At 36.7% G+C, this 24,911-nt stretch overlaps 1 protein-coding gene across 2 annotated transcripts in view; it reads right to left on the minus strand.

The window, feature by feature from the left end:
- The window catches only part of NUP205 (nucleoporin 205), a 60,770-nt gene that overhangs the window by 3,282 nt on the left and 32,577 nt on the right, over positions 1-24,911 (minus strand). For both annotated transcript variants that reach the window (XM_046914777.1, XM_416176.5), the window contains 26 exons: positions 23,754-23,804; positions 23,047-23,256; positions 21,965-22,064; positions 20,789-20,926; positions 20,354-20,543; positions 19,469-19,589; positions 18,421-18,502; positions 17,857-18,021; positions 16,356-16,480; positions 15,387-15,501; positions 14,731-14,880; positions 13,849-13,923; positions 12,991-13,148; positions 11,461-11,541; positions 10,676-10,867; positions 9,541-9,811; positions 9,005-9,103; positions 7,766-7,914; positions 6,816-7,007; positions 6,506-6,627; positions 4,834-4,972; positions 4,491-4,617; positions 3,630-3,706; positions 1,802-1,930; positions 1,146-1,272; positions 246-412 (listed from right to left, as the gene is read on the minus strand). In XM_046914777.1, the coding sequence (XP_046770733.1) occupies positions 246-412; positions 1,146-1,272; positions 1,802-1,930; positions 3,630-3,706; positions 4,491-4,617; positions 4,834-4,972; positions 6,506-6,627; positions 6,816-7,007; positions 7,766-7,914; positions 9,005-9,103; positions 9,541-9,811; positions 10,676-10,867; positions 11,461-11,541; positions 12,991-13,148; positions 13,849-13,923; positions 14,731-14,880; positions 15,387-15,501; positions 16,356-16,480; positions 17,857-18,021; positions 18,421-18,502; positions 19,469-19,589; positions 20,354-20,543; positions 20,789-20,926; positions 21,965-22,064; positions 23,047-23,256; positions 23,754-23,804 (3,552 nt within the window). The remainder of the gene's footprint in view (positions 1-245; positions 413-1,145; positions 1,273-1,801; positions 1,931-3,629; positions 3,707-4,490; positions 4,618-4,833; positions 4,973-6,505; positions 6,628-6,815; positions 7,008-7,765; positions 7,915-9,004; positions 9,104-9,540; positions 9,812-10,675; positions 10,868-11,460; positions 11,542-12,990; positions 13,149-13,848; positions 13,924-14,730; positions 14,881-15,386; positions 15,502-16,355; positions 16,481-17,856; positions 18,022-18,420; positions 18,503-19,468; positions 19,590-20,353; positions 20,544-20,788; positions 20,927-21,964; positions 22,065-23,046; positions 23,257-23,753; positions 23,805-24,911) is intronic.

A 24,911-nucleotide genomic window follows, 5' to 3' on the forward strand; every position in this document is an offset into this window, starting at 1 on the left:
AATGAACAGTCCTAAAGTGTTAACAATGGTTTTCCACAATGTAATGAAAAATCACTCCACTTTTAACAAGTCCAGTATTACCTCCCATCAATTTTATGTCACCCATTCTATGGTCCCTTTTATCAACAGTAGAAAGGGAGCAAAAGAACTGGAACTATTTATTTATCTAAGATACTTCAGAGTCCCTGGTACAGCTGTATGTGTTACAAGCAACACAGTCCCTACGAAGTCAGCAGAAATGTTACCTCTTTTATTTCATCTGGTGGGAGTTGCTCCACATTTTGCAGTTTGTTAACACTCTGACGATGGCTATCATAGTAACTGAAGAAATCATTAGTGCTCTGTTTCAGTAGATAGATGATAATGCCCAAACCAGGCAAGCGCCAGTATGGGACCACTGGTGCTTGTGTATCTAGAAAAAGATGACCAAGTTATAATAAACAAATTAAATTAAGAAAAATGATTGAAAAAAAAATCAAGAAGTCAGTACTGCTGTGTCAATAAAGCAGTGAAAGACATGAAAGCATTGGCAAGTCTGTGATTTATTCCTGTGCCAGAATTCATACAAATGGAAGTCTAGGCAAAAAGTTCTGCAGCAGCAATACTAGAAGGCAGTCAGCAAAGTACTGAGTGTAACACATGAGAATGTAATTACGACATACAGGGTACATTTCTTAACCAGTCAACTGCATAATAGCACAGCAAAACCTGTTACCATGTACTGTAATGAAGAGTCAACACTAAAACTAATCTTACATGTCAGAAATAAGGTCCTAGTTTTGCCTAGTTTAATCCAGTACAGTTGCTAAAAAACCAAAACAACATCAACAACAAAAACCTTACCTTCCCTTGTCTTTTACTATTTATTTATATCCTTTTTTTTTTTTTTAAACTCATGCATGTATTTGTGAGGCTCCAATGGGAGATGGATTAAAAAGTATTTTTGGTTGTATTTGTTTTAACTTGTTTAGTTCCCTGATTTGGATTCGTTCAAAGCTGTAAAACCATTTATTGCAGAGTATGAAAATGACCAGCTACGTCATTGACATGAAGTATATGTGAAGCTGTAGTCCCTTCTATGTTATTTTCTACTAGCCCAGATGTTGCCATTCAGTCTCAAAAAAATAGCAAGCCAAAATCCTCACCTTGACGAGGCCCATCTCGGTTGGTTGACTCTGACAGGCTAGGAGTGAACAGGCAAACAGTATGCTCAAAACTGGGGGCACTTTGCAACATAAGCGACTCACAGTACTCCATCACATTTGCGCAGATCTAAAAATAAAAAGAAAGAGATGGTATGCAAGTTGAAACATGGATAAAAGTCAATAAACAGCATTTGATTTTTCTTTGTCTCTATTCAGTTGAATGTGATGATTCTTTTTCTGATCAGTTATAGCCCCACTTCCATTTCAAGTCTAGGACTTAGAACTTTCACTCTTTCCCAAACCTACTAGTCACAATTTCTGGTCAATCATAACTCCTCTTGAGTTCTAACTTTGTATCCTCCACGTCCCCTGTATCCAGACTTTATTTTGAAATTCTCTGATCAATTTAAAGCTTTGAAGTCGTCAGACTTTGTATCCAGAACAATAACGATCACTAATGCAAATTTAAGAAACCAAATTTTCAATGACTATTTTGAATAGAAATGAAATGTGGGATCCTATACCAAGCTGAAAATAGTGCAGAGCATTAAAACTAGTCAAAATCACATGAAAGCATGACAACAAAAGTTACTTGCACAACAGGTAAAATTCCATAATTTGAGACTGAAGGTTCTTGCAACTTCTTTTGTCCTTACCTGTTGCATGGCCAACTCAATTTCATCTCTCTTGTTCACTCTGTCTCCTTCTGCATTATCATCCTGCAGTTTAAACTGACGTAGCCTGTCTGAACCACCAAATCGACTTAGAAGTCCTAAGCACTGGCGCTGCCACGAGAAACACATAGTTCTATTAGAATCTCAGCAAAGGAAGTGCATGATCCTTGTCACTTTTAAAAGCAGAAGAGCCAGACATATCCCCTACCACACAACAGGAAGACAGCAATGCAAATAAAATTTTTAGAACTCCTCAAGCTACATTTGTACCTTTCAAAACACAATGCTTTAACTCACTGTTAGTTAAATTAAAAGCTAATGACATCCTAAAACAGTTCCTTGAGAGATATGATTCAGGAGGGCACATTATCTTATACCTCTTTCAGACTGCTATACTGACTAGCAGCAATGACAGTTTAGGTTTATGTATACCCATTTAAAACAATTCTATCTATAAAGAAGCAAAATCTGGATGTGGAGATACTAAGTTGCATAAAAGTAGTAAAAAAAAAAAACCCAATTCAGTAGTTTCATAAAAAGGAGGAACAACCTATAAATTTAGTTTTACTTTATATACAGCCGTTAAGATCATCATAGTGGCTCAGACTGGAAGTCAGTTTCATACAGACTGTTCAAAAAGATACTGAAGATTAAACACTTATTGGTAATTGCTTTTAGGAAAAGGTATTTTTATTACTTAATGAAAATAACATGACAAACTAGAGATAAAAGTTACAGTAACAGATGACTGATTTGCATTTTTGCTCAGAACAGCTCTGTTTCAAATTAACCAATTAAATTCCTCCTAACAAGAAACATTTCTGCTGTTTTGCATGAGTTTCTTGCTGAGGTGATGTCTCAGAGAAACAACTAGCCCAGCATTTCAGCAATCATTTACATTTTGCTACTCTGCTTTAGGCTGGTCAGTCTAGCAGTTACTATCAAGATGCCCAGAAAACACATCCTTCTCTTGGCAACCAGAAATAGTTGTCAGGGTAGCTCTGTCTACAGACAGTTTTCATAGAATATTTCTTTAAAAACATCCTTGCTGACATGAATAGCAAAGCTTCAAAAACATTGCTGAATGATGAGCTGCAATAAGGTCAACAGTTATAGCTCCTGAGCAAAACTTACTCTATCTTGGCTTTACTTTTCAATTCTGAGTCAGAGTTATTCTCGAAAGGAAAGCAAAGAAACTAAACATAAGCGTGCTAAATGTGCTACATTGCTGAGCTGGAGACATGCATCCCAGGGAGGTGGTGGAGTCACTGACTCTAGAGGTGTTCAAGGAATGTTTGGACACTGTGTTGAGGGACATGGTTTAGTGAGAACTATTGGTGATGGGTGGATGGTTGGACTGGGTGATCCTACGGGTCTTTTCCAACCTTGGTGATTCTATGATTCTGTGATTCTATGCTTGTGGCAGAAGTGGTAACAACATTCTGCACCACTTCACACACATCGGTGTTGACTTCAAATTGCTCTCCACTTAAGGTAAATCCCAAGCCAGGGAGAGCAAAAATGTCTCTGACCTAACTCTTACATTGCCAAATGATGTCTTTTCTACTTGTTTCAAAACAACAATCACATCCCCAAATCAAATTGCAATAAATAAATAAATAAATAAATAAATAATACACATCCTATCCACAAAGCACACACCAAAAATAAGCATTGGACACTCTTTTTAATGTTAGACAATGCATTTCTTACCTGTAAGTCACAGTATAAAACCTACAGAACCAGGAAGCAACTCTAATCTACATACACAATTGCAAAAAGACAGGTGTTAAATATGTAACTTTATCACCTGAAATCGACCTATATGTCCTTGTAGCTCCATCTGTGTCCCTTCATTAACGTCAACATCCAATTCATTTAGCACTCCTGGTAAAAAATAACAGCCATGAAATTAACTTTTTCAAAAGAAAACAAATTAAGGCAGTATAAAAGTATATTTAAATACAAGTATTGATCAGAAAAAAGAAATCAGTAAAACAATCTAAATTTTGCACATTTTTGAGGAAAATATTCAGCTACAAATGCAGCTAGTATGCATGCTATGTAGGTTACTGATCTGCAAAGTAGTTTTAAAAAGCACAGTATACTATACACGAATTAATATTTGGCCTCAACCTGCAACTCTGTATTCCTTTCTATTGTACTCAGACTTTCCTTCAAACAAAACAAGCCGTTAAATCAAAATAGAGAAGTTATTTTGAAATCGTAAGCAAGTCTTCTAGAATCCAGTAGAAAACTCTGTATACATCAAAATAATGATCAGTCCTTCACGAAGATAAAGTCATGCAAGAAAAATGTCAGTATGCTAATCCACAGAAGTACCAGGAAAAAATAATTATTTGTGAAGTAAATGAAGAAATAAAAATGTAGAAAGCATTAATAAAGATATGGGTACACAAACATTTTCTGACTTTATTTCCTCAGCTGTAGAATTTTCTGAAGGAAAATTCCTTTTGAAGCTACTACATGCACTTTGAACACTACTATTAACAAGTGATCTCAGAGACAAAAAGGACTTACTTCCAGATAGGATAACGAAAAGAAAATGAAAATCAAATGCACATTATACTAGTCTACTAATTCCTTATAGAAAATGAACTCCAATACTCATGCAAATGCAGGTAAGAGAATTCAAAACAACAGTTCTTACCAGGCAAAGCTGCCTTGCTGATTATTCCTGTCAGGGAGGCCAGCTCTTGGAGAGATCCAACACTAACATCTTGACACCTCAGGATTGCCTGGATAGTATCTGAATGGGAAATGAGAAACTGCAAAACCTGTAACACATGAAGAAAAAAGGAAACATGAATCCATCAAAATTTAGCAGTAAGCAAAGAGGAAGCAGTGTTCCACCTTCTGAGAGAATTTTAGAGCAATCTCTCACTATCAGTGAAGATGTTATTTTAAAATAGCTTACGTATGCAGAGCAAGATGACACACAGTTTGACTGAAGGAACAATTACAGTGATATTTCAGCATCTTTCACAACATACCTGTCCCGCTGCTTGCAGGTGCTGCGCCATGCTGGATGTGAGGATCACTTGGCACAGCTGAAGAGCTGGAAGAAGAATCTGGCGATAACGTTCCACTGGAGCAGGAATGAAGACTGGGGGATCTCTCATTCCATACATTCTTAAGAGGTTCAAGAGAAGACAAGTGCAGAGACAAAACAATGAAGAAAAGTGTAGCCCACTCATGAAGCAGAGCCTTAGCTTAAAACCACCCTCAATCAATCAGTTCAATCAATTCTGCAGTGATTGAAAAGCACCATTCTCTACAAATGTCCTATAGGTTTCATATGATTTTATACACATCACTGACACTTCTACACAAAGTACTTCACATAACCACAGGATTGTTTGGATTACAAGGGATCTTAATTATCATCTAGTTCCCATCTCCCTGCCATAGCCAGGGGCATCTCCCACTAGATCACATTGCCCAAAGGCTGATCCAACCTGGCTCTGAACACTTGCAGGGATGGGGTGCCCACAGCTGCCCTGGACAACCTGTGCCAGTGCCTTACCGCCCTCAAAGTGAATTTCTCCCTTACATCTCATCTAAATCTACTGTCTTTTCATTTAAAGCCATTACCCTTTGTCTTATCATTACACTCACTGACAAAGCATCCCTCTAACAGCTTTCTTGTATACACTCTTTTAAGTAATGGAAAGCTGCTAGAAGGTATCCCCATTGCCTTCTTCAGACTGAACAACCCCAACACTCTCAGCCTGTCTCCACAGTATAGCTGCTCCAGCCTTTTGATGCAGCCCGAGATATGGCTGGCCTTCTGGGCTGCAAGCATGCACTACTGGCTCACATTGAGGTTTTAACTAACCAACACCCACACATCCTTCTCCTCAGGGGTGCTTCTCAAACCATTCTCAGACCAGTCTGTATCTGTGCTTGGAACTGCCCCAGTCCAGATGCAGGATCTTGTATTTGGCCTTGTTGAACTTTGTGAGGTTCACATGGGCCCACATCTCAAGCCTGCCAAGGTCAACTGTACCACACAACTTCGTATCCTTTCTTACTTATCTAAGTTTTACTTTTTCCAAAGTTTGAACCCACAGTACATTACTAAAAACTGTAAATTTAAAACAATGACCAAGGTTTCAAATTTGCCGTGATTTTCTCTGAATACTTAATTTTCTGAGAGTCAACTTTCTTCTCTCAGTTGTCTTCTGATGATCAACGATACGACAACATACCAATAAGCTTGCTGAGCAGTACATAACTGATATTTAAATACATGAAATAGTTCTGAAATTATATTTATTCTATCCTGTTTACTGCTCTATCGATAGTGCATCATGAGGGAGGATTAACTTTGTACTTTTTGTTCAGCAATTATAAATCCCCCCCAGAAGGGGTAGCTGGCCTGCTTTTCAAACATTAGTCTAAAAAAAATACTAATATGTGGACCATTCCTGCCTAAGAAATCAAACAAATACAACTTTACATACTATAAACAACTGAACATGCAAATACACTCACTTGGATTTTTTCTCTCAATAGAACAAAAATGCTTGAACAAATGCAAAAAGAATATACTAATAGAATATACCACTAAAACTTACTCAAAAGACTCATGGCCATTAAAAGATATCATGTGCTCTCTTTACTATATTAACACTTCAGAATCAACAGGAGAACAACACTTACCCCTGATGGTCTGTTTCGGGTCGCATATCATACACTTGACACTGTGCCAGCCTCACAATTACACCAGACCGCAACAGTTCTAACGCCCCTTGCTGACTTTTAGCTACCCTGGTGAGGAATGCCTAGAGAACAACAGAAAAACTTAAGTACTTGCTACTGGTGATGAACAGACTTATAAGTAATTCCTCTCTTGATTTTAGCATCATTTCAAATACTATTATTTTAGTACAGCATTTCTGCATACTATCGATTTAGAGTATAGATAAGCAACTCAAATTTAGAAACAAAATCGTTCCTTAGGTGCTCTTACCATTTTGGATTCATAGGTGTACAACGCCTTAAGTAAAGGTGGCTGAGGCATGAGTAAGCTCTGAAGAGTGAGATCATCATCTACTAAGCTATCCACAAGCACCTTCAGGTAGCCACTATTAGAGAGATACAAAAGCCACTGCTGCTGCTTGTCTACTGAAACAATGCGATCAAGCAAAGCCAATGCCAACATCTGGGATAGGAAAGAAAACAAACAAACAAAATTGGAAACTACCGAACAAATCCAAAGCAGCATTAAATCGATAAGATGAATGAGATTTCTAACAAATACCCAAGAATATTAAATGTTAGGGAGTTGTTTCTAATCACTTCTTAAAAGCAGAATGTATTTCTGTCCACAATCGTAATCTCTTCTTTGTAAGATATTTTGTAAAAATTCTTGTTTTAGGATAGGACAAACCAATTATCTTTCCTCCAAGCCAATTACCTTTCCTCTATTACTCATTCTTTAACAAAACATTACAGATATTATTCACCAAAGTATTTTTTAATGAAGTACTGCTATAAGAACTACTAGTAATTAAGATTAGTTTGCATTCTGACTAGATTCCTGTCTATTGAAGTTATCACAAAATATTTATTTCTGAAGTAAACAAATCTTTCAAAAGTGGGAAAATTAACCAGTAAGTTCATGATTTAAAGATAACAGATAAATGTCACAGCAGCTCGTACCTACAATTTTCTGCAGTAGTCCTTGATACTTTTGTTTTTAAACAAAGGGACACATCACTTTTTTGACAAAATAATACATATACACATCCGTACTTCTAACAGCTTGAAGGATGAGTGGGAGGACAGAAATGCAAAAGAGACAAAGTATCTACAAAGAATGTTCTAGTTCTCCCTCATGAAATTTACCTTCTCTTCACAGTAGGAAAATGTTCTCTACAACAAACAAAGCAATAATTGCAGAGGAATAGATTTATTTACCCTGCCTATCTCATGGCCATCACAAGCATCACGACAGACCACCTCCATGAGAGCTGCCCCATAACTCTCAATAATTGCCATGTTTTCTCGTTGCAATTTACTAAACACATCTTCAGGAGCTGTCAGACGTTCCCACATTGTTTTTTTAGCTGTAAAAAAAAAACAAAACAAAAAACAAGTAAAGATAAAAATGAAAAATACAAAGATGGGCAGCTTGGCATTGGTTTACTTATAGCACAGCTCAGGCTACTTCCTTCAGGGCATTCTCTATGTTGAGACAGAAATATAAAAACCACGGGATAATGGGTTTTGATTGAAGTGCATATGTTTTCCCAGAAATCCTTTTTTTTCCCCTGAGTATCACATACGTGCCAGCCAGAATTAAAAAAGGTTTGTGCCTGTATACTTACTCCATGCTTGTAAATAACCTGTATGAAATTATTTTAAGATTCAGTACATGCCCATTAAAATATCTCTTAGGGCTAAGAACTTTCACTGAGAACAAAACACTCAGTTTGAAGGAAAGTAAACAAGATGAGTTAAGTGGAAAAGTCCTGACTTCAAAGCAAGCAATAAACTACAGAGAGGTCATAACAGTTTCAGTTATTGTCACTTAGGCTCAAAAAGCTGATCAAGTAATAGCAGTATGCATGCATGATTAGTGACCCCAAGTGTTTTTTTTTTCCATCCTCATTCAACATCTAAGATGAAATAGCAGTAATAAATGCTGAAGAGTCGAGTACCCAAGCCATTAACAGAGACAATGTCACTTTGGCCATAAGCTCTCTTGGCTGGTTACGTAGCATCTGACTAGTTTGAAAAAGGCACTTTACTGAGTTTTTTGTTGTGAAGTTTTTGTTTATTCATTTGTTTTGGTTTTTTGACTTTGTTTGTTTTCCCCTGGAGTCTCCCACTAAACAGAAAAAAAGAATATTATATTTGAGGTTGTTTGGTAGTTGTTGTTTTTTTTTTTAAACATAATCACAGTGGCATCAATGTACACAGAGGTGTAAAGGCAACATATTTCTACAGCTATAAGTAGGTAGGTCCAAGTAATCTCCAGTCTTTCAACAACTTTGCAGCTATGAGTCATAGCTCTACACGAAAACAAATGCTATATCTTCTTGAGTGCCTATGCATACAGACAACTCAAATAGACAAAAATTGTATCATAAAATATCTCATCATGTTTTTTTTAATTTGTTTTTCAGTCTTTCCCAAAATGCAGTTGAACCATACCAGCTTCTAAAGTGTCTGGTTCATCCGGTCTCTGTGCAATCTGTAAATAATAAAGCAGTGAACCGTAAAGGTGTGTCCTCACTCTCTGGAATCCACCACCTGTTAAAAAGAAATATTCATGATTAGAACCAAATAGATGCAAAGTCCATAAAGCTATCTTCCACTGACACTCTTCTGTGGCAGAGTTGGTAAAGATAAAACAAATAGATTTATTAGAGTTCTACTGTTTGTATAAAAATGTATTTATGAGTAAATTCAGTAAGTGTATGCTGCTATAAATACTAGAACATGAAATTCCCTTTGAAGTAATTTACACTCTCTTCTGATTGTTCTGATTTTTAAAAAATATGCCTTTTTTAAATTACTCTTTTTCATATTAGCAATATCACTTATAATACATCAATATGAATCTTGGAAAATCCATCTAATTGACTGCAATAAAAAAAACTTCACTGCAGTAGGTTTGTTAAATAGATCAGTTCAGTCCATCTTTCTACCTTCAGTGGTTAGAACTCTTACACATGCCTTGCAAATACCTGTTTTCAAAATGAAATCCAGCAGCTTTTTTAAGATGATGTGGAGTGAAGAATCACCAATGGAAGCAAAACCCATGGATATGCTCTCAGAGCCAGGAGATGAGGTAAAAGAGCCATCCAGCATCAAGACATATTGGGACTGTCCAGTCATTGGGACTGCAAGTGGCTGTTTCTGCTCTGTTTTCACAGACTGGCTCAGATGGGCAGTGAGGGTAAACACAGCCCCTGCCACCACTGGCATCAGCTCCTGAGCTGCGTCATCATCTAGGATCTTAACACAGAAGAAAACAAATAAACAAACAGTAGCAGAAGGAAAGAAGATAAAAAGAAGTCCATAAGTGTCTAATTTCATGAGTTACTGTATGGGAATTGCTAAGTCACAGCCTCAACCAATGATTGAGCACCTGGTCAAGGGACACAGCCAGCACTGGGAGCATAGGTGAAAGCAATCAGGGTTCCACCTCTCCCTAAGCCTTGTTTCAGGGCTGACTGCCACAAGGGAAGTATCTCTACCTAGAGATTCCTCTTTTTGGAGTATTTGATGAGCCCTGATCCTTGGGATGGTTAAGCAAATCTTTCTTTCTTTAACTGGATTGTGACAATCACCCTTTTTTGGGTAATTTAGAACTGGTTACCTGCCACGGCCTTTCCCTACAGCTATAGAAGTAATTAATTCAGCCTCTCACAGCTATTTCTAATTACAGAATCCTTACTCTTTCTACTATGAGGCTTCATTGAAGTATTTCACTCTTCAAAAGAACTATTGATAAGATTTAAATGAGTAAATTAACAAATGCAGTACTGGCTGCTTTCATCACTTCAGTGAGTTCTTCTGTGTTCATTATCAAAATGGGCTGTCTCCTTCTCACTCACCTTTTCCAGGCTATCATTATTCCAGTTAACACTAAAATGTCTTTGAAATTTGTCAATATAAGGTTCATAGTTCACATAGCTACTCTGCTCACAATGCATTCTAACTTCAGCACAGTAGCAATCAGAAAGCTGAAAAGAATACTAAAGGCAGAGAAATTTTGTTTTGTCTCTAATCAAGAACACTGCATGAAGAGTAGTTTCTCTTTCAAAAAGCCAGAGTAACAAAGTTCAAGGAGAGAGTCGTTTTCCAATAAAGCTTTACCTTGTCATGAACATCTTGTAATAGATCACGGATTATCAATTGTCTGTCTTCAGCCTGTATAAGATCCTGGGGGCAGGCAGTGAGTATGATTTCCACCAGCTGCCTCCATGACTCTAAAGCATGCTTCTTAGCATGGAGGCATTGCAGCAGTTTATTCCGTTCCACTACGTATTGCAGGATGGTGTTGATCTCCTGACCACCCATGACAAAGAGACTGAGTTACAATATGCTAGAAGAGGTTAATGACAAAGACAGCTTTCAAGATTACAAGTTTTAATCTATTAGTAAGTCTTTGGGGAAAAAAAAAAGGCTTCAACTTTAGAAAATTGAAGGAAATTATAACGTACACCTTAAAAATGAAAACAGACAACTGTGGAAAAAGCTGTCCATGTACTTTCTTCTCATTTTAGTGTCAGTCATCTCTCCTTCATCTTTCCATTTTCAAATCCACTGTGCCAATTGCAAATAAAGTTAAAAGATAGTAGGAGCATCAAAAAATAACTAGGATCCTCCAAGTTCAAAGAAACTAACTGTGTAGAAGAAAGCAGAAATAAAACTGGTATCTCCTACAAGACAGGCAAGACAAACTTGGTTGATACTGTACAGAGAACAGTATGTTAAGAACTAGTTTCTCTTACCAATGTCTTTTTTTAGTTTCTCCCTTCAGGAATTACTAACTCAAAGTTCAGGACTCAAATATACAGGTTTTCATGGTAAAGCTTACTGTTTAACATTTTATGAAATTCACCAAGAGAAACAACAGCAGTTTATTTTTATTTTCTTACCTCCATAAGTAAAGGTCTCTGACCTATTGCTGCCATTCCTTGCAGGGCATTGACTTCTGCGACCAGAACTCTGTGAAGATGCTGAAATGGGAAAGGATTATTAAAGATAAGAAACTTTAACCATAGGAAAGATTTAAGATTATTTAGGAGGTAGCTACATAGTAAGAAATGCAATTGAAAGACTGAAATTCAAATGAATCTCACCCATTTTTATGTTTCTCCCATATTTAATTCTTTAACTACTTTTAGCTGTCCAGTCACTGTCTGTTGACTGCACTTTCCATCTCTGCATTTATTTGTCTCCTTCCATTCCTAAATTGTTCAAGTCTTTTCATCAGTTCTTCCAGTATATCACACTCCCTTTTCTTGTCAATCTTCACTACAGACCTCTTGCACAGGTGTAAATGTTTATTTCCTCTCTAAAGCACATTTACGGTGTAGAGAGCCTAGTTTGTAATGTGAAATAGCAGTTTTCTCATTGCCATCTAGATCACTTAGATATTCTCTTCTGCTCCTGCTTTGTTGATTGCCTTTTAGATCACAAATTTTTCAGGTCTATCTACTAGGTCACTCTGAAAATAATGCCTCCTATTTCCATGGAGACTACAACAGATACAAAGAGCACAATATCACTGTCTGATAGAGCAAATTCTCTACTACAAAACATTCTTTTTCTACATAGTCACTACCATTAGCTAATTCGTGTGGATGAGCTGATTGAGATGCTCTTTATTTCATGTTGTGACAGCTGTGCGAGGCCATCCAGAATACAGCTTGTCTTTCATATCACTGCTGAAATGCAGCACCCACCTCACTGCACTCACATCCACTATTTAGTCTCCATAAATGTTCAGTGAGCATCAATGGGTGCAATTTTTTTCCACATGGAGGAATTTAGTGAAACTTTTGTTTCATTTGCACTTCCATGTCAAACATAATTTTGTCAGACTGCCCCTCTGCTGCCATCTGGCAACAAAACATACTGAAATACTGGCAGGAAGGTTCAACCTCTACTGTCATTCCACCAACATCCACCTCTGACACTGTTGGCCAACATAATAAAGTAGGAAGCATTACTTTCACAGCAGCCCTCATGTTATATACACTTGTCAATTACTCATCCCCATGAGACCCTATCTTAACTGAATCTTTTAAGAACAACTGCAGTACACAAGTATTTTATGCACATAATTGTGTACATATGCAGTACTACACAGCAGTGTACTGCAGAACAATGAAATATGAAATGTAGAAGTCATTTCTGCAATTCCATTTGGCTATTCTGAGGGGGGAAGATCATTAAAACAGAAAATATTCCTGAAAGCATCTTGAACTGATAAACCTGTCCAGTGTAAATGAGAAATCTGTGTATACAATACAGAAGAAAATATAAGTTAATCCAAACGGTTTGCATACAGCTACACTCTTTGTGTAAAAGCAACTTTCAAAGCATAACTATTAAACTGATCAATTAAAAAAACTAATAATTATAGAAATGGCACACACAATTTGAGAACAAAGACTGCGCACCTTGACATTGCAGACCACTTGCCCGCGTGCATTCTTGTGTTCACAGTTAGCAATGACTTGCTCAATCTGAACACGGTCAAAAAAATCCAGTTGCAAAGGCTCTGGAATGTCCTGACTGAAGTCAATTGAATCCAAGATACTTAAGATTTTCCTGCGTACTGTAAACACAAAGCAATTCAGGATGTATTCCAAAATACCACAAGGAGGAAAAAAAAAAAGATTAAATAAAATAACTCATGACAGGAGGCTTATTTACCTCTGTAAATTCAAATCTTAATGTATTTTCAAAAGAAAACTAAATCTTCTGAAAGTGCTATCAATCTGCATAAGGGGGTTAAGAACATTTTCTAGAGCCTTAAATTGTTAACTATGCTGTTTTCTATTGTTTCCTGTTACATATACACTTGCAACTACATGACTCTAAATTTTGTCTCTTAAAAACTGGCTGTTTCTCCTGCAGTCTTTTTTTGAGCCTTAAAACGGCACTAAGGAATCTGAAGTTAATTATGTGGTATTTATATTCTCTGTCATGAATATACAAGCATGTTAAGTCTTAGCAACAGTCTCACTGTTGTTACTATTACCAGTGAACGTACAGACTGCCACTTCCCAATTCTCCCTTCCACAGATACTAAAACACACTGTTCCTCCTTCCTTTCCAGTCTTATTTTCTACTCTCCAACCACCTATGTCAAGGTTCTAAAATTCATTTATTCCACACTAAACAAAAGTATTCTGTGTACTGCTGCTGTTTTAAAAGTTTATTCTTTTCTTTTTCACGGTGTCCCCCTCTAGAGGCAGCCCCAATTCAGGATCAGAATGCTTCGCTGAGAAATAACCAACAGCCACAATGATTACCTTTGGAGGCAGTGTCAAAATGGAGAAAACCACTGACGGATCGACTTTCATCTTCCATCCCTCCTTCACCATCAGCTGAAGGTAATGAAACAATAAATTAAAAAAATAATTAAAAAATGCCACCTATTTTATCAATACTGAAAGGGAAGACGGAGAGATCACACAAACTTTTCATGTTAAAGTTATCAATACAGATAAAATAGCCCTGACTGTTAATAAAAATGAAAACAATACTTCTCACAGAAGTTACCAATTATCAAATACAGATTTGACATTGCTGGAAATGCCTAAAAACAGACCCCATCCCCCAGTATGTATAATGCAGTTAGATGAATGCTGTAAAATGAATGAGCAGGGTATACGAACCAGCAGCCATATGTCCACAAGGATCAATAAAAGTGAGGGAAAAATGCCATGCTGCTGCAGCCTCTTACAATATCTTCCTGCTACTCCATTAATTCTCTGTACATAATGACTTTTACTGCCACCTGTGTATATTTCTCGATTCACTTCTAATCTGTTCTGAAATTATGAGGTCTTGCCTTTTTATATAACATTACATTTTAAGGCGTATTGGGTCGAAATATCTTTTTTATGATGCTGTATTATCAAAAGCCAAATTGACCTGTAGCTACTATCTGAAGCAAAGACAAAGCAGTGATGAGCAAAAAGATGCCCTTTTTTCTTTCACTCTGGAGAATTACAACCATGTTCATCATCTTTCTTACTGTCTCTCCAGTGGCATTTCCAGACCTAAGAACACATTAATTTTCAAAAACCAGAAATGAATGCCACAAGCCTATAGAGAAAAGACTAAATAAGCCATTTTCTCATACTTTCATTTATTTGAGTTTATTTTTCCTCACAACAAATTCTTCTTACCCAAGTATGGTTTCACAGGCATGTCATCAAGCAGCAGATGCAGCAGCCTCTGTGTATGGGAGCGCTGGCGGTTAAGTGATGTCACTCGCATTTCTATAGCTGCAGTTTTCATCAACCATGACATCTGGTTCAGTGTTGAAATCTCATGTTCTGGGTGGGGATAAGGAAACAATTATAAAACTGAACATAAATAATACTACGCACTCCAAGGAAAACATAGAATCATAGTATCATAGAATCACCAAGGTTGGAAAAGACCACTAAGATCATCCAAGTCCAACCATCAAACCCATCCCCACCGTGTCCACTGACCCATGTCCCTCAGTGCCACATCTGCTCTTTTCTTGAACAACTCCAGGGACAGTGACTGCACCATCTCCCTTCCCAGTATCACTATGGAGAGGGCTACATGACTAGTCCAGGTAACCTTAGAGGATGCTATTAGTAATTGCTCACCAATTGTTCACAAGACAAAATTAATCAGAGATCTGACAAAACCTGTTACGTGCACCTCAATATCTTGAAAGAATCATACACAAGCATGCATTTAGAATTATGTATATAAAAAAAGTACATCTTTCCTCTACGATTCCTAGAGATGCAAAGGATGCATTGAATTTTAAGCAGGCACAATCTTATCCTAGTACAGAAGTTACCTCTTATAGAAAATGGCAAATACTGCAGCTGAGTGAATAAGAAATCCTGACTGGTCCTCAGGTATCGCATAGTTGGACCCGACGTTTCAGAGCATGCACATAACTGATAGATCACCTGACAGTTAAAAACAGTAAATACTCATTTGTGGGATTTATTAAGCAAAAAACCTGAAGAACAAAACAAATCATCAAATCAAAAGCAGCATAACTCTGCTTTACTGCTCAAACAGTATAGCCACTATTTAAATATTATAAAGTTGAAGGATTATCAGCACGTGGACAATTACAAAAACTAGTCGTCTACAACATGACACTGAATAATCCTTCCCATTTGTCTATTTCATTTAAATGTCATTTTTTTTTATAGGGTCCAGGTTCATCAAGACAGGAAATGTCACACCTTTTCTCCCCCCTTCCACTTTAATTATTTATATTTTAAATAATTTCAAGATTTCACAGACTAGCTGCATTATGAAGATGTGTTCTTCTATTATGTAAGGCCAAACACCAGCTAACCTTGCTTACATGTCAAATCCAACTGTCTTCCCTGCCTGCTCCCCCTGACAAAACAGAAAGACAGATAGATGTCTCTGCTGCAGAATGAGGAAAATAATTTCATTTACTTATTCGTGATTATCTATCATCTTAATTGTTGGCAAACTGCAGTTCCAAACATTAAAGGAAAAAAAATGGCATGTGGTCACAAGAGACTCAGTCTTGACAAAAATATTTAGATCAATAGGTTTGTAAGTATATTCCAAGTTCTGATTGAGTGTAGACTCTTTATCACATTGTTAGAAGATAAAACATTTTCACACAGGAAAAGGTAGAAGAGAAGGAGTTCAACATATTAAAAAAATCTGACAGATGCATGCTAAAAACTAAAGAATTATCCATTTCAGCAACCATGAAGCAGTTAATTTTATTTAGAGCCTGTCACTACCTGTCAAAAGAAAATATGCTGAATACCTGGTAACAGAGTTCTGCAAGATGAGGAGATTCCTGAACTGCTGTAGGCCCATTTCTTGTTTCAGTGCCTTTCTCCAGTATGTTCAAAATAGCATGAAGGCAAGTCCGTGGACAACCCAGGACACCTTAAAAATAGAAAAATTTCCTAGCAGAAACTGACTTCTTCAAATACCTTGTGCTGTACTACACTGCTCCAAAGAGCAGCAGAAAAACATCCCAAGATTTTTTTGAATTAAAATAAAAGCAGGAAGCCTTTCACTGAAAATCAAATTAAAACACCTATAGTTATCCTGCAGGCTTTGGAAAGAAGACAAATTATGCAATCAAAACTTATTTAAGAAATTTCTCTTCAGCTCCATATAAAGGGATTCAACTGATACTTTAATATTCTGCATGAACCAAAGGAAAATCTATATACTTAGTCTTAAGCTTTAATTGAATACTCATTTGACAGTTTCAAAGGTGAGTTTTAAATCTTTCTATTTAGTCATAAAATAACTGTAATTGTTAACTAATGCTCAGATAGGCACTTGACACTGCAACAAAGGGGAAAGGGGGAAAAGACTTTAATACCGAAGTAAAAATCTTGTAAATTAATTCTTTAAATCATCCCAGCAAGAAGTCCTGAAGTAGTAAAGGCATCAATAAACACAGTTCTTACAGATGAAATAATCTCAGTTTGGACCCACCTAATTTTTACTTTAAGAAGAAATTATTTTTTTGAGCCATATAGCTTTCTGTCATTTTTTTTACATTATTAATGGGATAATTCAAAGGGGACCGCAAGACTCTCTCATGCATTTGAGACATAAATAGTCCCCTGTCACAGACCTGATGTATGACCTGTAAAGTTGCGTGCTTGCAGATCAGTTATCTGTATTCTGTAGGTATAGAATTTCAAAATATCCAAAACATGGCCTGCAAGCTATTTTCCAGATAAAAAAAAATAGGCTAGCCTCATTCAGGAACTGTCCTGACTCTGCCCTATCCCCTGCACCATAAAGACACACTGTTTTTCACATCTCTTCAAGAAATACTTGAAATACCACTCCTGTTGCTTTGAAAGTTTGTATATATGCATAAATGAATTCACAAATGAATGAGAAATGTACATATTCCACAAAGTTTTCTTATGCATTGTTAAGCAGTAAGACTGTTTTTCCTACTCAATAATTAATCTTAGAGGAGGGGCAGGGTAGTACTACTCAAGCAGCGTAACAGTTCAAAGGGTTGTCTTATGGAGGGACTTTCTGGGTCCTAAAATTAATTTCTTCATACTGCTGACACAGTGAATAAATTAATGCTACATTTCTAAATTAACATTTTCTCTCAAAACTCTACTTTTGAGTCTGTTCCAAAGCAAGATTTTGAGGAATAGAATAAGGCCTGTTCTCTTAGTCTTGACACTTAGAGGAATTGCTTCTCCCCATGAATTTTCCAACAGATACTCTTGGTGGCACCAAACCTGAAAAAATGCAAAATCAGTTTTTCCTATTCATACCTGGGTCTTGCAGATTTGTGGTGCTGACAGGTTTCTTTAGTTCATATCCCAAGAGATACAGAGCAAGGCTGGGCGGACTACACTCAAGAGATGTGATGAGGAGATTCAGAATATGGATCCTTGTTTCATGATGGATTCGTGCCCGCTTCTTTTCAGGCTCCAACTCTTGATTAAAAAAGATCAAGTGAGCAACGAAGTAAAGAAATCTTTTAATGGAACAATTTTCAGAGCCTTCAGATTAAGTGCAATAAAGTTAAGGCATCAGCTTATTTTAGTACAGAGAAATATAAGACCAAAGTTTCAAATTACTATTAATAAAACTCTAAATAATACATCCAGAGCCATGTTAAATGCTCCTCCTCTGAAAATATACTCAATTTCTATTAGGTTCAGCATACAATGGACGTAGCTTAACAAGACATGGCTGTTTTTCATTCTGTTAAGGGTCTTACATTCTAAAGAATGTAAGGAAACTTTTTTCTGACTTAAAAGCCTCTTCTTTCATTAATCTCATACTGTGCAAAGATAAATGTAAATCATTTTTAAAAAGCCTCTTTTACATACCTTCATCTGGATTAATTAATTCTTCTGCATCCTCATTGTCCAAACACTCCACAAACCCGGCCATCAGCTTCTGACTAGTACTCTGCATTCAACAACAGAAGGATGGAAATAAAGGGGATTTTAAGAGTATTAATAACAATTCCCTCCACCAACGCTGTTGGCAAAAATTAACCTAGTAACCTCGTTACTAAGCATGAAGAGTATATGCTAAGCTTAGCAAGTAGCCACTGAAAAGGAGAAAAACAAATCTACGGTTTTTACATCTGCTGAATTATCCTCAGAAGTTAAAGACTTCAAAGTAAAGAAAAAGTCTCAGTATCTCTAAGAATATTGTCTTTTTAATTCTTGCAAAACATGTGTGATATTGCTTTTTTTTTTTTTTTCAATTAGTGAAGTAGTCACAATGACACAGTAAAAGACTTTTTGGAGGTAGGCAGAGATGAGACAAGACAGTGGAGTCCACAGTACAGGAGAGACATGGAGCTGTTACAGCACATCCAGAAGAGGGCCACAGAAATGATCCAAGGGATGGAACAGCCCCCCTATAAGGATGGGCTGAAAGAGCTGGGGGTGTTCACCACGCAGAAAAGAAGGCTCAGGTGAGACCTGAGAGTAGCCTTTTATCTAGAGGGGGACTATAAGAAAGAAGGGGCAGACTCTGTAGCAGTTTCTGTTGTGATAGGACAAGGGGAAAAGGTTCCAAATTAAAAGTGGGGAGATTTAGGCTGGATATAATGAAAAAGTTTTTTCCAATTAGGATGGCAAGGCACTGGTATAGGTTGCCCAGAGAGGTGGTAGATGCCCTGTCCTTGGAGATGTACAAGATCAGGCTGGACCAGGCTCTGAGCAACCTGATCTATCTGTAGGTGATCTTGTTCATTGCAGGAGAGTTTGACTAGATGATTGTTAAGGGTCCCTTCCAACTCAAATGATTCTATGATTGAATTAACGTATTTGATCTAGAAATATAGTTTTGAAAGTAACATTATGGAGTACTAGGATTTCTCTACTAGTTGGTCGTTCCAGATCCAAACAAACTTACACTAACCTGATCATGTGTGAAATCACCAACAAGCTTTATCTGGATGTTGGAATTACAAGAAATGCAGCACAAAATCTTGGCACTTTCAAAAGCCAGTTCAGGATTGCTGTTTCCATGATAAAGATACCTTCAAAAATACAAGATTATTGTAATGACTGAAGCACTTAACACTACTCCATCAAAAGTATATGCTGACATGCAAATTCAATAATGACTCCCACAATTTTCATCATTCTTTTTATCCAATGTCCGCGTCTGGTCACAGGCTCACATAAAACATGTGGAGAAAGTACCTTCATCTCACACAGACATGAGCATCACTGAACACCAAGAATATCTAAATTAAACTGCTACCTATTCCCAAAACAGGCAAGATTTAAAAAAAATTAAAAGCATCTTTAAAAACGCACTTTTTTTTTTTTTAACTACTCATCAACTACTGTTATGTGAAAATAAAAGTAATAAGGCAAAAGAAAGACAAAAAGAGAATCTTATTTCTCAGAATCTCACTGCTTTTTTATGCAGTCTGTTCCACTATTCAGTGCTGGTTTGTGTGTAAAGTCATGGCAGAAATCACTGTTTCACATTAAATACAGTAACTAGTGGACAATACGATAAAACATGTAAATGGTCAACAGCAACAAAAAGCTTTTGGTTGTCTCCCACTCCATGACATCCATACAAAGTATGTGTCAAATTGAAAATCATACGCCAGGGAACCACTGCATATAAGACAAACTGAAAGAAATTATGAGGAAAAAGAATAAAAAGAAAAAATATAAAGGCAGATTCCAATCTTGAGAAGAAACGCTAGCTGGTAAAATGAAAGGATAGGAATCCAATGGCTTCCATGCCTCCAAAACTCCTCCCTTCTCAGTACTTTGAACATACCTAGCGATATTCACCACATGATCGGCCTTTTTGGTGCGGGGATTGATGCCCTGAAGCAGCTGCTCCAATGGTGTGACAATTAGGGAGAGATGGCTTTCCCGTAACAGATCCATAAAAAGATTCTCTTTCTGTAGGGTTAAGTTTAGAAGTGCAAGGCAATGCTCTACTGCTTTCTCTAAATGCTTCTTCCCTGCAGTGCACAAACAAACAAGAACAATAAGAAAAAGAAAGGAGGAGTTAGGCCACATTCATAAACATAATTCACCAAGTGTTGTACCCAGAAAGAATTCCATCAGTTATTTACCACTAGGAAAATTCCCCACAAAACACAATTTCTATATGGAAGAGAAACAAAATCAAGTTGAAGTTACACAACATCAACTTTAGGTCCTATGTAGTAGGACTTTACATGGAAAATCAATTGTAGGCACATACCAGGAAATGGGGCATAAGTATCCAGCTGCTTTACTCCTTCCTCCAGCAAACTCAGAGACAGTTCCAACATTGGGGACTCATTCAATAGATGATACATCAAATTGAATCCAGGTGGTTTGTATGCTATTATTTCATCTCCTAAAGGCAGAAGGAAAAACAAAACCAAAAACAAACAAATAAACAAAAAAACCCATCAAAATAGAAAAAACTTCTATTACTCAAGCTAGCCTGAGCTAGAAAACAGAGCAGACCCTGTTGTTGCAAAGAGCAGATGTAAGTAATGTCTAAATTAATGAAACTTACTGCATCCAAAGTCTTCAGGACTTTTCTTTACAGACAAGCCATTTAGGTAGCTTAGAAAGTTCGGAAAGAGTAGTAATGCCAATTACCATTACTCTTCAGTATCTAATGGCTTGATTTCAACTTTAACTGGTTAGACTCTCCCTGAGTTGATCTGCCTTGAATTCAGATAAACGATACGACTTTATACATTGGAGCTACATTCAAATGGTTTTGTGAGACTGAAAAGTAACTGAGAAAAAACTTGACATCTCCCAAAACCTGCATGAAGATCCAACATGAGGAAAAAAACATTTCCAGAAACCAAAGTTGAGAAGGTCCACTGATTCTTACACTCTAAGATCCTTGCTTATCTGCTGCAACAACATATGTAAAAATAAGAAAACTACTGGCCTGAAACATCAAGCTCCTCAATAAAATAAAAGCAATATTTAAATGAACCTTTAGGTTAAAAATAAACTTTTAAATTACCCCTATGTATAGTTGTGATTTAAATAAAGACCAAAAGAAACAAATCCAGGGGAAACAAATCCAAAAGAAACAAAAGAAACAAGACCCCCCCAAAATTTTGGATTTTATTTTTTACATGTGTCAAATGTGGGTTTTAACCAATCAGCAATGCAAGAGAAACGTAAGTCTCCCTCCTGGCAGAGCTAGAGATGCTGGAAATAATTTACATGAAGCTCTACTGAACCAGGAATATAATTCCCCATAGTATGTGGACATTTTTTAATGTCTTCCTATCTTACTGCCCTGACCTATCTTTTTGCCTGCTTACTTGCTGTACTAACAAGATCACAAGATAGAGGCAAGAGAGCAAACAAAGTTACAGTTCTGTTTGTCAGTGAACAAATATAAATGAATGAACAAGTTAACCTTGTAACTCCACATACTGATCCACGAAGTCTTCAAGCTGAGGTTCGTAGTCCCGCAACAATTTGTAAAATACCTCTAATACTACCTCAGCCACTTCCCACTGTAGATAATAACAAAATAAAGAAAAATCATACACAGAATATGACTAATGCTGCAGGAACAAGGCCAGAATGCAAATAATACAACAGAATGCAGTGATACAGTTGATGAGATGCACAGCATGACTGTCTCATTCTGAAGTACTATCCCACAACACTTTTAATCCATCACAACAAATAATTTAAACTGCCAAGCTTCCTTTTTTGAAGTAAAATGGAACACTAAAACAGATTTATTGTCTATTTTGTCCTCTCTCCTTTATTACACATATTAATATATTAAAAACTACAAGTAATAAACAGACTACAGGTATACAGCTAGTAACAGCTCTTTAGCAGCTTTCAGAGTACAGTGTAGCATATATGCTCATCCAAAAGGAAATTCAAACTCCTTCCTTCAGGGAGAAAGAAACATCCTCTGAATTAATAAAGAGGAAAGGACAGAAGTGACTTTTAGATTTCAGAACGTGAGGGTCATAAGTCATTAGCCAATTGGATCAAATAATTTTTATCACATAACCTAACTATATCTAGAAATAAAAATTATTCCTTTATGAGCAGCCTGCTCTTTTAAGTAGCTGAAGGTCCATCTTCAGCAATGGATTACTCACAGTGCTGGGTTCAGTATAATTCTTACCCCCTCCCTTCTCAGCTTTTTAGAAACAATCACTGTCAGAAACATTTAGCTTTTTTCACAAAGCAGTGATTTCTTTACTCTTCTTTTTCTAGGTCTTCAACACTTCTGTAGCTTATACAGGCTCCTTAGAAGTAGTTCTAGTAACATATGAGTTGAAAAATCACCTGTTTGCAGAATTAACTGCCCGAAGTTACCCGTGTTGAACCAACCTTGCATATAACATAGCTTTTCAAACAGATCTAAGCTTCATAATCATTTCTCAAATCTTTTTAAATTAGACATATGCCAATATATCTTAAAAAACATAGGAAAAAAGAAGAAAAAAAAGAATTTCAAACAAACAATACTTTTTCAGCAGCTCTTCGGTAAGCTCTGGTGCGAAATCGAAGAAACACGGAGTCCCTCAGGAACTGGAGATAGGGATCAAAGCCTGGCGGGCGGAGACCTGCCCCCAAGTTTGAGGGGAATGAACTCTCCACGAGTGTGCTGATGAGTCGACAGAAGGCACGGGTTAAAGGATACTCCTCACATCTGGATTCAATCTCATTCAGTTCAACCTTCCCAAGAGGACAGCAAAAACAAAAAAGCAAAGATTTTGAGTGAGAAAGAAAAACATGAGAACAAATAAGCTAAAGACATCGTCTGTAAAACTACTTTCAGTGAATTGACTTCACTGCACTATTGTCCACAGAACATCACAAACAAAGCAAAAGCAGAGAAGCAACAACACTGTCATTTAAGCTCAGCAATATACCCTTCGTTCATTTCTGAGTTATTAGGAGTTATGCTTCAGAATTTAATTGCACTTAGATTTTAATTACTTTTTTATTAAAGTGGAACTGAATTGTATTAAGATTTAATAAAAATGACTCGAATGTAGGAAAAGAGGAAAATCTTAAGATGTGCGCCAATAAGGAACTTGAAGGTTCAGACACCGTTGTATTACTATTCATAAATGTATAACGTTTCCAGAAACTGTAACAAGGCTCCAAATTTACCCTGTGCTCATATGCAGAAGATGAGACAGTCTGCCTAAGGACAAAGAAACCCTTACCTCAATCCCAATCGCTTGTCTCTGGCCTGGAGTTCTCACAGTTTGTAATATCTTCACAGCAGAGGGAGAAAAGAAAACAGATAAACAATACGCTTCACATCAGCAAAGCATTTCTCCATCATTCCTAACAGTACTAAAAGGTACTCATCACTTTGTAGCTGCAAGCAGTTTTCTATACCCTCTTAAAAGCCAAAAAGCTAAGATTTGTTTCTCTGAAAGGCTAAATTAGATACTGTACACTTACACTCTTCTAGCTTTACATCCCCAGAGATCTGCATCATGCTTATTTAAAAAAGAACAGAAATTCTATTACTTTATTAATTTGCTTCTGATATTGGTCATGGAAGACATTTCCCTTATTATCTCTTTCAGCAGTCCATTTTAGGGAATGTAATAAATTAGGAAGCAGAAGTGGTGAGCATTTGAAATACTACTACTATACAACGTCATCACTGTCGGCACCTGTTAATTAGCAATTAACAATAAGCCAGCAGTCACAGCTCAAATGCCTCAAGTTCTTTGAAACAAAACAGAAATGAGTCTGAACTATAATACACACTACAACGTAATTCCATTCCTTATGATTTTTGAGTTAACAACACTGACAGTATTTTCATTTGAGATCAGTCTTCTTTAGGAATTATCTTTACATTTTTTTTCTCTGAAATCGAGAGAAAAAGGAAAAACTACTTTCTTAAAATATCCATCTGATGTTTGCCATCTAATTGTGGAAGTTGGCAACCACACACTGTAAACGTCAATCAACTTTTGCTCGGAAAATCCTGAAAGTGGCATTTTCCTTCTTTCTGTGAGCATCACTCACAGCAGCAGAATATTACACATATTCTAAAAAAAACCAAAACAAACCCACAATGGAAAAATACGTAACCTGTAAAACATTAACTTTTAATGACAAACATGGAGGGAAAGAATGTATCGAATATACTGGACTGTCTGTTACAAAGTGAACAGACGTACAGAGACAGTGAGATCTGAGACATAAAACCATATCATCATTTTCAAACCTGATTCAAAATACGAACTGCATTAACTAAGTGAAAACCCTGACAATCAATAATGGAAATGAGAAATTAGTAGAAAATGTAATATCATTGGTACAAATGCATCATTTAAACACACTAACAATTTTATCAGACT

The sequence above is a fragment of the Gallus gallus genome, chromosome 1 (genome assembly GCF_016699485.2).
Source record: "Gallus gallus isolate bGalGal1 chromosome 1, bGalGal1.mat.broiler.GRCg7b, whole genome shotgun sequence".
NCBI lineage: Eukaryota > Metazoa > Chordata > Aves > Galliformes > Phasianidae > Gallus > Gallus gallus.